This window comes from Sarcophilus harrisii, chromosome 2, assembly GCF_902635505.1.
Source record: "Sarcophilus harrisii chromosome 2, mSarHar1.11, whole genome shotgun sequence".
Lineage (NCBI taxonomy): Eukaryota > Metazoa > Chordata > Mammalia > Dasyuromorphia > Dasyuridae > Sarcophilus > Sarcophilus harrisii.
The window spans coordinates 264,777,183-264,790,301 of NC_045427.1; the positions used below are offsets into that span (position 1 = coordinate 264,777,183).

At 39.8% G+C, this 13,119-nt stretch overlaps 1 protein-coding gene across 2 annotated transcripts in view; it reads right to left on the reverse strand.

The window, feature by feature from the left end:
* Nucleotides 1-226: 226 nt before the first annotated feature.
* TGM5 (transglutaminase 5) overlaps nt 227-13,119 on the reverse strand; it is a 45,706-nt gene continuing 32,813 nt past the window's right edge. Inside the window, exons 7-14 of one of the 2 annotated variants that reach the window (XM_031952177.1) lie at nt 11,399-11,537; nt 10,373-10,476; nt 9,464-9,703; nt 5,594-5,938; nt 3,734-3,894; nt 2,109-2,242; nt 1,611-1,667; nt 1,305-1,387 (exon numbers count right to left, since the gene is read on the reverse strand). In XM_031952177.1, the coding sequence (XP_031808037.1) occupies nt 1,655-1,667; nt 2,109-2,242; nt 3,734-3,894; nt 5,594-5,938; nt 9,464-9,703; nt 10,373-10,476; nt 11,399-11,537 (1,136 nt within the window). In that variant the 3' untranslated portion in view covers nt 1,305-1,387; nt 1,611-1,654. Of the gene's footprint in view, nt 1,388-1,610; nt 1,668-2,108; nt 2,243-3,733; nt 3,895-5,593; nt 5,939-9,463; nt 9,704-10,372; nt 10,477-11,398; nt 11,538-13,119 lie in introns of both variants that reach the window. The other variant, XM_023500708.2, reaches the window with a different exon arrangement.

The following is a 13,119-nucleotide window of genomic DNA, read 5'->3' on the forward strand; positions in this document are numbered from 1 at the left end:
TTTTCTCCAACCATCTGGTCATTTCTTATAGGACAATAATAATCCATAACATTCATATACCACAATTTATTCAGCCATTCTCCAATTGATGGGCATCCACTCATTTTCCAGCTTCTAGCCACTACAAAGAGGGCTGCCACAAACATTCGTGCACATACAGGTCCCTTTCCCTCCTTTAAGATCTCCCTGGGATATAAGCCCAGTAGAAACACTGCTGGGTCAAAGAGTATGCACAATTTGATAACTCTTTGGGCATAATTCCAAAATGCCAGATGATAATTTAAATGTTCATTGTTTTTATGGGGGGAAAGGGCTGCTCCTCCCATCATCTTTCCCAAAACCTTATTTTTTTTTTTACATCACAATCTCACCTATTTTTCTTTTTTCTCCTGGAAAGAAATGTCTTGCTGTGTTTTGCTTGCCTCTCACCAATTAGTGCCAAGTAGGGTAGTCTGCAGACACCCTCTGTTGGGTGTCTCACTACATCTACTCAAGAATCCAGGCAAGTCTTAGGACCAATTTGTGGCTGACATTTTTATTTCAATTTAGTGGCATTTCCTTAATTTTTTTATCATCTCTACCTTGTGTTCAGAGAGGAAAATCAGGAAGATAACCCTGGAAAGTTTTTAATGTGCTAAGACTTTTGGGACACTTTGCATAAAAGATGCTGTCTGGAAAGCAATTACAAAGGAAGAAGAAGAACTATGAATGGACGGGGTAGAGAACACTAAAGAATATAAATGGGCAGCTAGATAGAATAGTGGGTAGAGCCTTGGTTCTGGAATCAGAAGCATCTGAGTTCAAATGTGACCTAACTAGCTATCCTAGCTATCCTGGGCAAGTCATTTTAAGCCAATTGCCTTGCAAAAGAAAAAAAAAAGAATATACACAATAATAGTAAGATTTATTGGCAGGGGAGTGTCAATTACAAAAGGCAAAGCTGCTCAGGTCCTTTTATTTCTACCTGGCCACCAGGGAACTGAATCACAATGAAGTCCCAGCTGGTTTTCCTTCCCCCACGTCTGTTCCTGTTCTTCAGCACCCACTTGGATGGTTTGTTACATAGGCATTGAGCCTTTTGATGAGAGTGCAAATGGTATAAAAGTAAGGTATCCAGAGTCTGAATCTCCCTCTGGCTGCTTGGAAGAATCCCGAGTATCTGTTAGGGAAAGCTAGAGGTCAGTTATTGAAATTCAGCAGCATCCTGAGATGGACAGCTCCACTACAGTGGCTTTATGATGCAGGGGCAACATTCACGTTGCTGTATCCTTTGATATCCTTAAACTTGTCGCTCTTCAGATTGGCTTGGATCTGCCGCTGGCCGCTCTTGAAAGGAACAGTTTTAATAGTGATGCTGGCTTTACTTTGGGGCTTGAGGTTTCCAAGACTAAAGCAAAGAATGGAAATGTCAGTAAAAGCCTCTTCATTCTGATTCCTCACAACCCCTTCTTTTGTGTTTTATCGGTGTTACTTAAAAAAACAAAACAAAAAAATCCAGCAACACAAATCACTGCCATGTCTTAAGGTTTCCCACAAACACAATTTCCCTCCTACAAGCAAGAATTCCCTCTTTAACAAAAAAGGTGCAATCTAGCAAAATTAATCAATACCTTGGTCCTGTCTGAAAATGTGTTCCTCATTCAGCTACTCTAGTTCACACTTTCTGCCTAGAGGGGGAAGGCATGCTTCATCATTAGATCCTTTTATTTTTGTTGTTGTTTTAAATTTTCTATTGTATTTTTATTTATTTTGTGCTCACACACAGGAATATGGTGGGTTTCAACATGGCCCACAGTTCGTGTGTTTGAAGCATCTTGTTTACAGTTTAATCTGATCATATTGATGCTATGATCATCCATACTGTGTCCCTTCTGATCTCCACCCAAATATTGTTCACCATCATCATCAGTTCTTTAAAGTCTCCATGGGCCACTTCATTGATCAGAGTTCTGAAGCATACAAGCCCTTTCTCTGCTCTCTGATCAGATCTTTACAGGGCACTCGGAGCTGTTACCCTGAGAACCCATCTCCCTCACAGTACTAAGCTCCCAACAGTATTGGAAATACCTGCCTCTAGAGTGGAAGAACTGGGGATTACCCTCACTTACATGATCTTCTGCTGTTTCTTGAACAGGCCACTGCCTTCCACAGTCAGCTCGCAATCCCCTACCTCCTCCAAGAGAGGATTTTCAAATATCACTTGTATGGTAAGTGTCTGGCCCACAATGGCTTCTCCCAGAACCTGAACAGAGAAACCAAAATGAGGATTGTAGGGGAGGTTATGAAAGAGAATAAATATATCTGAAGACCTCTCTATCAAGCTTATTTCCTGAAGAGATGAGATTCATGGTTAAATAGTTCAGGGTATAGGAAAAAATTCCCGAGTCAGAGGCTTCACTAAGCTTTCTCCAGCTAGGGCCAGATCCAGGTGGGGAATTGTTCAGAAGGCCACAAGATTGTTAATATATAATTTGAATGGTTGGCAATTTTCAAGTTAAATTTTTGCCTTGTTTTTTTGTTGGACTTGTGATGATATAGGGAACTTTCTCTACTAATAAAGACCAGCAACTCCTCTGTAATTTTAGGCTCTAGAATGGTTTAGGGGTACCAAAAGGTTAAATGACTTCCTCATATAGCAAGAAATAGGAGCTGAATACCTCAGATCTCCAATTCCCTACCCATTATATCAGACTGGCTCTCTAGTTTTTATTTTCTTCCTTCTTTCCTTCTTTCCTTCCTTCCTTCCTTCCTCCCTCCCTCCCTTCCTTCCTTCCTTCCTCCCCTCCGTCCCTCTTTCTCTCTTTCTTTCTTTTTTTCTTTCTTTCTCTCTTTCTTTCTTTCTTTCTTTCTTTCTTTCTTTCTTTCTTTCTTTCTTTCTTTCTTTCTTTTCTCTTCCTTCCTTCCTTTCTTTTTCTTTCTTTCTTCCTCCCTCTTTCCCTCCTTCCCTCCCTCCCTCCTTCCTTCCCTTTCTTTCTTTCTTTCTTTCTCTCTCCTCCTTCCTTCTTTCCTTTCTTTTTTTTCACTTCCAATTCATATTTTTGTTGCTCAGTCATATGACCCTATTTGGGAGGTTTTTTTTTGGCAAAGAAACTATAGAGAATTAGCATTTATTTCTTCAGGTGAATGAGGTGATGCCATAGTGCATAGAGTGACAGACCTGGAGTCAGAAAGACTCATTTTTCTGAGTTTAAATCTGGCTTCAGACACTTATTAGCTATGTGACCTTGGACAAGTCACTTCACCCTGTTTGCCCCAATTTCCTCATCTGGAAAATGAGCTGAAGAAGGAAATGACAAACCATTCCACTTTCTTTGCCAAGAAAACCCAAAAATGAGGCCAGGAGGAGTTTAAATAACAAAACAATCAATAAATCAAGCCCTGATATATGGCATTTGTTCATTTCTGAGATGTAAATGCTCCCACTGAAAATTTAACAATCAGCTTTTGATAATTAGAATTGGCTCTGGACACCTCTGCTTGTTTGTGCCCAGATTATATTTTTTAAATAGAAAATAAACTTTTTGAAAGCAAGGGCTGATTTGTTTTTGTCTTTGTATCCTCAGCCTACTCTGTGGTTTGGAGGTGAATTGATTAGTTGATTGTAACTAGGGGCAGTGAGATAGCCAAAGCTTCCCCAATTAAGCAATAATATATGTATTCGAAGTTGGGTAGGCTTTTCCCTCCCTATGCCTCTCTCCCAAAATGCAGGCATTTTTGTCAAGCCTTTTCCTACAGTAATCAAGATGCTCGGGAGTTCCAAGGTGATGATCTTGTCAACCAAGAGCTTCTTTAAACTGTTCTTCTCTTCTCCCAGGGCGCTGATCCGGATAATTTTGTCTGGTGACAGAAACTGGCTGTACTTGGAATAGGGGATTATGCAGGGATACGTCTTTGCTAAAGAGAAAAAAGACAGGAATAATGAGAGCATCTTAAGGCCTTTTTGGGGCCAGGAATGGGCTGTCTCAGGGAACTAAGTCATAATTTCCAGTGGGTTTCTTTTCTGGGGGTTTACTTTCTATATTTAGGTAATCTTTTCTAAATCGAATGGGGTCGTGAAATCTCCAGGTTTGGGAGTTCCCCTAGCTAAAATCCTGATAGATTTTTTTTTTTTAACTCAAAGTCTGCCTGGCTTGGATAATGTTCCTCCTGATGATAAGGTGCTACACCATCTCACAGAAGTAGGATCAAAACCTGCAGAAGTCAATCAGTCCAAATCTGAAAGACTCATGATAGAAAATGCTGTCTACTTCCAGAGAAAGAACTATGGAGTTTGAATGCAGATCAAAGCATATTATTTTTACATTTTTTTCTTTCTAATGATTTTTCCCTTTTCTTCTGATTCTTTTCTTCACAGCATGACTCATATGGAAATATATTTAATATGATTGTACTTATACAGGTTATATCAGATTGCTTGCTATTCTGGGAAGAGGAGAGGGGAGGGAGGGAGAAAAAAATAAAAATAAAAATTTTATAAAAGTAAATGTTGAAAAACTAGGAAAAAAAATTTTTTTAAAGTCAATCAGGCCTGACAATTTGTGGGGATAACATTTTACTAAAGATGTGAACCAAATGGTATTGACCTTCTGCTACCCTAAAAATCTTGTCAAATGCTATGGCATAATTAAAATTTGCTCAGCTGGGTTTGTGAATAATAGATTTTGAGCTAAAAGAAACCTTAAGGGTCAACTAGCCTAACTTCTTTCTATATATTATATCAATTATAATAATTGTATTCTACATAGTCTGTTATGATACATTTGTTAAATTATATCATTTGCATTAGTTTGTTATATTATCTTTTGTTATGTTGCTATATGTTATTAAATTAAATATTATAACATAAAATAACTCAAATTTAAATTTTTCAAGACTGAGTCTCCTTATCATGCCAAAACTAGAAGTGCAGTGATCCCCCATGGTCCAATTCCACTAATATTTGGCTTATATCATTTCCAGTTCTGATTGGGTTATCCCTCTTGAGGCAGCCACATAACCTATTCTGGAGAGCTCACCATGTTGGTGATGGACTTGGTGCAGATATTGGTTCAGCCAGGGGTGTACTAGTAAACATTTGACCCTCCAAAGCATATAAAATGTAGACTGGGCACACTTTTAAGTTTAATCTTTACAATTAGCATTTTCCCATCACTTTTTAAAATCTAGACAACCAATAAAACAATAACCCAAGACCTAATATATCGTCTTTGCCAATTTCTGAGGTGTAAGTGCTGAAAATTTAACAATTACTTCTCAATCTGACCCCCCCCACACACACACCAAACTTCTCAAATTTAATAGATTTACCAGCCTTGGTCTCTAGGATAGCCAGGATGGTTATGCCATCATGCCCAGCCTTCTTTCTCATTTTATTGATGAGGGAAACTGAGGCTCAATGATATTAAGGAACTTGTCCCAGGTAACAAAGGGAATAAGTGTCTAAACCAAACTTTGGGTTCTCCAAACCTGGCAATCCTTCCACTGTCTCACATCTCCTTGGAAGTCCTCACAATCTGCTTAGCACCGTGCCTTAGGCTGTTTGATAAATCCTTGTTGAGTAAAATTGAATTGAATTTGTCCTTGATGCACATACCTTCACCAGGCATTAGAGTGATGAATGCTGTGTCTTGCCAGAACACAGGCAGGGGATTGCCTTCATGGAGGATGGACTGGGCACTCAGGTTCACCTTAAGCTCCTTGAATTTTAGAACCAAGTTGATGGTCTGTAGAACAAGATTTATGTCTAGGCCCATGTAGGCAGGCTCAACCAGCTTGAATTTCAGGCTCACTTCCTTTGACCCAGTGGAAGAAATCAAGTCTGGGTTTCCCACTTCTGTTTCTGGTAGAGGCTGGAAATGTCCTTCAGGATTCCCTGGAAGTCCTCTATACTGAACTTTCTGAAGAGCCTTCAGAAACACCTTTCGCTCCAGGGGTGAACCTAGGTTAAAACAGGGCCCAGAGATTTAGACTGAATTGGTCTGGGGGGAAATAATACTGCTATTACTGGGGGAGGGGAATTAGGCCCTTCCCTCTCCCAATACCAGAAAAATTTCAGCTGAAGTTATTAAAATAGAGATTATTAAAGAGAGGCTAAATGTCTGAGCTGTATTATGGAATGGAAGCAGCAGTGAAGGGGTGGATGCTTAGAGAGGTAAGCAGCATGAAACAAAAGAAAGATCAAAGGACTCAGGTTCAATCCCCTCTACTATGACATTGGGCAAGACACTTAACCTTCCTTGGAACTTTAAAAGAAATGAACACTGCAAAAATTAGTATGTATTAATTAGGTTAGATATGGGATAGCTAAGTGGTGCAGTGGAAAGAGCACCAGAAAGACTCATCTTCCTGAGTTTAAGTCTGACCTCAGACACTTATAACTGTGGGACTCTGAACAAGTCACTTCACCCTGTTTGCTTCAGTTGCTTCATCTGTAAAATGAGCTGGAGAAGGAAATGGCAAACCACTTTTTGCCAAGAGAACTCCAAATGGGGGTTGCAAAGAATCAGGCAGAAACTGAGCAATAACAACAAGTTTGGGGTGGTCCTGGGAGGACATAGACCGGACAGAACCCTGAGATGCAACTTGGAATAAGACAGCCTCTCAGATCAGCACTATGTTCCTTACAGTTTTGTTGGAGTCCAAGAAGTGAAATGACCTTGATATATTAATGGCACCTATTGAGTGGTTCCTTCCTGTCCAGATGGAAGAGTTTCTCTGAATGGGTTTTTGGACATTTAGAAGAACAGTAAAAATCTGAGTGGCTACCTGTCTGCTGTGACTTTCCAGATACTTCCAAGGTACCCAGTGACAGGGAAGAATAAAAATAAATCATTTAGTTGTTTGTCATCTATCACCTAAGATACCTAGCTTCATATGCTCATGGCCAAATGCCTGAGCTCTATTTCAGAATGGAAGTGGTAGTGAAGGGATAGATGCTTAGAGAGGGAAGCAGCAGGAAACAATGGAAAGATTAAAGGAACTGGGTTCAATCCCATCTCTGACATTTAATAGGACATTGGACATGTCACTTAACCTTCCTTGGGACTCAGTTTCCTTCTCTGTAAAATGAGAGTGCATATTCTCTGAGGTCCCTTCCAGCTTTGATCTCATGAACTTCATAAAATAGAGACCATGTCCTAACTTTAACTGTAAGGTTCTCTTTCCCTCTCATTAGATGATGTGCTCCTCAAGAGCCAGGACTGTGTAATGTTTGTTTGTTTGTTTGTTTTAAAAGCATTCATAGTACTTGGGATGTAGTAAGTATTGATTGTTGATTGTCTGATCCAGAAACCTCCAGCTGCTATTGATCATATATAACAGCAGACCTCCTCCCCAACCCCTATAGAGTCTTTCTTGTCTGGGACATGAGATATATGAAAAGGAAGTGAAATGATATTGATGGGATAGCCTTTGTATTTTGACAGATAGGATGCTCACTTTCCAGGTGACAGGAAATTGGAAATGGCACAATTCAGAACCAGGTCTGGACTGGATCTTATTCTAACTTTGGCCCTAATCAATTTAAGAAACATTGTGGACTGACTTGGAAGCCTGCGCCTTGAATTTCTGCCATTTGAGGAGCCTATGCCTGAAGGAGATGAAAAAGTTTAGGCTGAAGATGAGAACATTCAGGGAAACATGAGAGCTGCCTTCAAGTATTTGAGAAGCTGTCAAATGACAATAGATTAAACCGAATCTGCTTGGCTCCGGATGGCAGAAATGATGGGAAATAATAGGCTGCATCAGTAAGCAATGGACTGTCCTTGTTATTGAATCAATTATTAACTTTAGAATCAAGTGGGACCTTGAAGGTCATCTAGCCCAGCTCCTACATTTTAGAGTTAAGAAAACTGAGGTTCACAGAATTTAAATGACTTACCCAAAGTCACAGAAATAGCAAATGACAGAGCAAAAAAAAAAATGAACCCTAGCTCTCTGATTCAACAAACTTCCCGTCTCACCGTGTTGCCTCCATTACAAGTCTTAAAGCAAAGGCTGAAAAAGCACACCAGGAAGATGTCATGGGTAAATGAAGGAGGGAGAGAAACAGGCATTTATTAAGTATCTTTGTGTGTTAGACATTGTGCTAGGGGCTCTATAAATAGCATCTCATTTGATCCTCATAACAACCCTGGCAGGTAGGTGTTTGTGACAATGCTCATTTTTCAGAGGAGGAAACTGAGGCAGGCAGTAGTTAAATGAATTTCTCAGGATCATACATCTAGTATCCAGAATTGAACTTGGATCTTCCTGACTCCAGATTCAGTCTTCCACGTAACTGCCTCTAAAATTTATCTATCTACCCACCCACATACATATATGTATATATGTGTGTGTATATATTGATATATAAATACGTATGTATATATGTGCATACATAAATTTATGTGAGTCTATATACATGTGTGTATCTACAGCTATCTGTGTATAGCTATGTATGGATTCAAGGTTGTTGTTGTTTGTGAGGGAAGGCTGTGTGAGGTCACCTGCCTCAGTTTCTCCTCCAGAGCCATCTGGGTCCAGTCACCAAATATAGATAGAATGACTGGAGATGGCTCTGGATGCAAGGGAGACCTTGGCTTTTTTAAGCTAAGGTCTCAGTTTGATTAAGGGCACACATATTCAGTGATTAAAGCTAGGTAACAATTGAGGCAAAGAATGGCCCTTCTGACCTTGGCAAGATAAATGCATTTGAGAAGAGAGTAGCCAAGGTTCCTTCCCATTCTGAGATCCCATGAGCCTGGAGCAACACAGAATGCTCAGGTTTGAGCATTATTCCAGTATGTATTAGATTAGATAGTCTCTGAAGTCCTTCCCAACTCTGAGATACTGTGATGTAAACCACCTTCACATGCTACAAAAGATATGGGAAAAAGAGCCCCAGCACCCATGGCAGACACCCCATTTACACTGTGCCTCCCATCCTCAACCTTCCCCCTGCACAAAGTCCTCCCACATATTCTTGTACGGTTATCGCTTCCTTTTTGCAACTTTCCCCATCAGAGGCTCAGTGTATCAGAGGTAAGCTCTAAATGTTAAGGGAGTTTGGTGGAAACTGCATACAATATGTGAACGCCAGCGGATGATATACAACTTATGGCCAAATACTCAACCCACATGTTGCTATAAGTTTCGATACAAAGGGAGGGCCAAAAATTTTGCGTGGATTTTCCAGAATGTGGGGGCACCATGCCTTTAACCCCCTGATGTGGAAGGGGTAGCTGTGTATCACCTTACACGGGAGGGTTTAATCCAACATATGCTAGCTGACTTCTCATTTCCTGGCTCTTTTCAGTATATTAGTGGAACTGACCGAGCCAGCCAATGATGCTCGGTTTCCCTAAGCCATCTCTAATACACGGCATTGCCTTTGACTTTTCCATTTCCGTGAGAAGCGGGGATTTATTCTCCGCCCTCCTAATCCCAGTGCTTTAGTTTAAGCGACTTTGTGTCTGGGCTGTACCTTCTTGGTACTTGTAGTTCTCAGTTACGTCGTCCCTCTCGTCGCTCTGGATGCTCTTGGTACTGATAAGGTTGCCCACCAGATTGGTATCTCGGTGAAGTCTCTGCTCCTTCCCCCCATAAACGAGCCAGGACACGCAGTCAGCGTTCACCATGGAGAAGGCAAAAGCGGTGTCGTAGTTCAGCTCCACCTCCCCTTCCTTGATGGCTTTGACTGAGGCAGGACCACAGCAGTAGACACCTAGAGAAGGGCAAGAGGCAAACCGCTACAAGGAACCATTTCTGGTTAGTGGGAGGAATAAAGCTGAGCACACACAAAATGCCTACAAGAATATCGACAACGATGACATGAAAAACACAACAAAATTCCAGTCAGGGTGCCCAAGGACTGATGCTAAGTCATACTTGGTGGCAAGGACAGCTATAAGATAGATTGTTGGGCCAGGAGTAAGGAAGGGGGTTCAAATCTGGCCTTAGATATTTAGATCTTGGGCAAGAAATTTACCTCATTTATCTTAGTTTTCCCATCTGTAAAATGAGCTGGAGGAAGAAATGGTAAATCTTTGCCAAGAAAACCCCAAATGGGGTCATGAAGAATTAAACATTACTGAAAAGACTGAAAACAACAATAAAAACATACTACCTTCCTCTTGATAATAAAGTGAAGGATCAAAGGGGGAATACTAAATACTTCATTAGTCAGTTACTGGACTAGTTGGTTTTGCTTAACTTTTTTTCCTATTAAAAAGGAAGGGAATATAGTGGGAGTTTTGGGAAGTAAATGTATTATAAAAATCAAAATGCATTAAAACTTTTTTTTTTTTTAAAAAGACAGAAAACAAGACTGGGTAGAAAATGGGGTCAATGTTTATTGGTTGCTCGTAAATAACTTGCCACTGGAAAACATTACCATTGCTTGTCTCTTGAGGAGTAGCATCCAGCAACTGCCAGCCTCCATATTCTGGGGGAAGATCTTTCCGTGCCATCCAACATTCATTCCACACATGAAAATTCCTGAGAGAAGCCAGGGAAGATCATTATTAAATTAAGATGGCCCAAAACCCTCTGAGGCAATGGGCTCAAGTGGATTGGACACTGGACTTGGAATCAGAAGAACTGGATTCAGGTCCTACCTTGAAGACTTTAGCTGTATGACCCTAGGCAAGACACATCTCTCTGAACCTCAGTTTTTCTTGTCTATAAAATGAGGACCTGATCACAAGGTTGTTGTAAGGACAAAAATGAGATATTTATAAAGTGCTTCACAAACATTAAAGTAGAATAAAAATGCTAATTGTTATTTATGTTATTATTGTTTTCCTGTAATTCCTAACATTAGTTTTAGTAGTGATGAAATTAGTTCCTTAGAGATAAGTAGGGAATGCAGTGGATAGAGCACTCACCCTGGAGTCAGGAGGACCTGAGTGGAATCAAGCTTCAAATACTTGACATTACTAGCAAGTAATTTAACCCTAATTACTTCACAAAAAGAAAAAAAAATGAAATTAGTTCCTTAGAGAAAATCACCACTCATAAACTAGAAAAAAGTTTTCCCTGGGAAATTCACAATAGTAACTAGGAACATGGAGTTTTCTAGCATCTTTAGTCTTTCAATAAATAAATTTGTTTCTTGGTCCAAAAGTTTCTACTAGAGAGATTCTTTCCTGATATTCTTGGCTAGAAGTAGGGCTCCAAACCCTGAGGATGCTGGGGCCTCTATCATAGTTAGAATGTTTTAATACAGGGATTTGAGAGACTGCAAAATCTGACCCAGAGACAAAAATATTTTAATGAATGAGGCACCTAAGTTTCCAATTATTTCCACAAATAAAGGTATGGGGAGTCAGGAGGATCATAAATACATTCATTCCCAAATACAAAAAAGCTGCAGAAAACTAAAAGAAGACCTTTCATAGAATTTAAGTGATATTCTCACCATACACTGTCCTTCTTCTTATTCTCCAGGATCCTGCCAGTGTGGTCATAATACGCATCAATTATCAAATTTCCATCTGTGTCATGCCCGGAATCAAAATTGGTAATAACACGAGTGGGGATCCCCAGACATCTCATCACTGTAGAAGGGACAGTAAAAATCAACAAGCAAATTAAAGCAACATTTGTTAAGTGACTACTGCATGTAAAGCATAATGTTAAAGTTTGGGGTTTGCTGGCTAGATTTCTTTCTTAAGGACCATGCAAAATCACTCTGACCCTCATTTATTGGCCAACAATAAGTCCTAGACCAAGTCCCAAGTGGTCATAATTTGGGTACTGATTGACTCAGACTAAATATAAATAGCAAATATTTCTGTTTTGGCCAAAAAGCCTAAGGGTCTTTCCTTCCCAGATTTATTTATTTTAATTTAATTTTATCTTTTTGGTCTAGGTGAAAGAAGGCATTCTTTCCCTCAATTGTTACCTAGCCTTAATCATTTGAATGGGTGTTGCCTCAGTTAAACTGAGACCTGTTGAAGACCTTAACTTAAAAAAAGACCAAGGTCTTCCATTGCATCCAGGGCTGTCTCCAGTCATCCTGATCTATATCTGGCCACTGGACCAGAGGGTTCAGGAGGAGAAATGAGGCAGGTGACCGTTCTCACTTAAATTCAATTCACTTGCATGTCATGGCAGCACCTTCCTGATGTCATGGTTCTCTTCAAGAATGAAGGACAAACAACAAGGGCTTAGGGGAGACCCAGAGTTTAGATAAGGCACAGTATACCTTCATGGAACTTACAGGCACCAAGAGGTCAAGATACTAATATAGATAATTGTAATATACAATATTATAGAATAAATGTGTTAGGAGAGCTACAAAACAAGTTGTCTTATAAAGTATGAGAAGGAATCCTTATCAACAGGGGAAATCAGGAATGTAGTGCAGCAGAAAGAATAGGTTTGATAGAAAGATCTGGGTTCAAATCTACTCTCAAACACTTACTGGCTGCGTGACCCTGAGCAAGTTACTTAACCCTGTTTGCTTCAGTTTTCTCCACTGTAAAATTTGAGGTCAAATATATTGTATTTGTAAAAAAGCACTTAATACAGTGCCTGGCATATAATAGGCACTATAGAAATGCTTTCTTCCTGTCTCAAGACTCTGAAATGATGTGACACTCACAGCTCAGGACCAGGACTCTGAAAAAGTCTTACTTTGTGCTGTATTTTTATACATCTTTCTCTAGGACACACATGTCAAAGTCTTAGCACAGTGCCTGGCACACAGTTGGTGCTATATAAATGCTTTTTCCTTCCCCTCCCCCTAAATTGAAAGCTGTGATGCAATTATCGAGGCTTTAGCCAGAAGTGACAAAACTGTTACTCTTTGAGGAGAGAGGAGAATTGGTCATCGATGGGCATGTGGCCTAGATTTTGGAAGAATAGATTTCAAAGGTATCGAGAAGGGATTGATGGGATTCAATGGACTAAACTCCTTTAGGATGTTAAAGGTGAGAACTCAGCCCAGAGGGATGAGAAACTCTTAAAAATGAATTTCTGAAGACATGAAGAGAAACAATTTTGATTAGGAGAAAGAAAGTTTTCTGAAGAGAGTGATATGGCTGTTCAAGGACCTCTCCAATCAATTTAGAATTCAACCAGACTTCAACCTAGATTTTATAATCAGAAAATGGAAAAAGCATGGCATGATTGAAA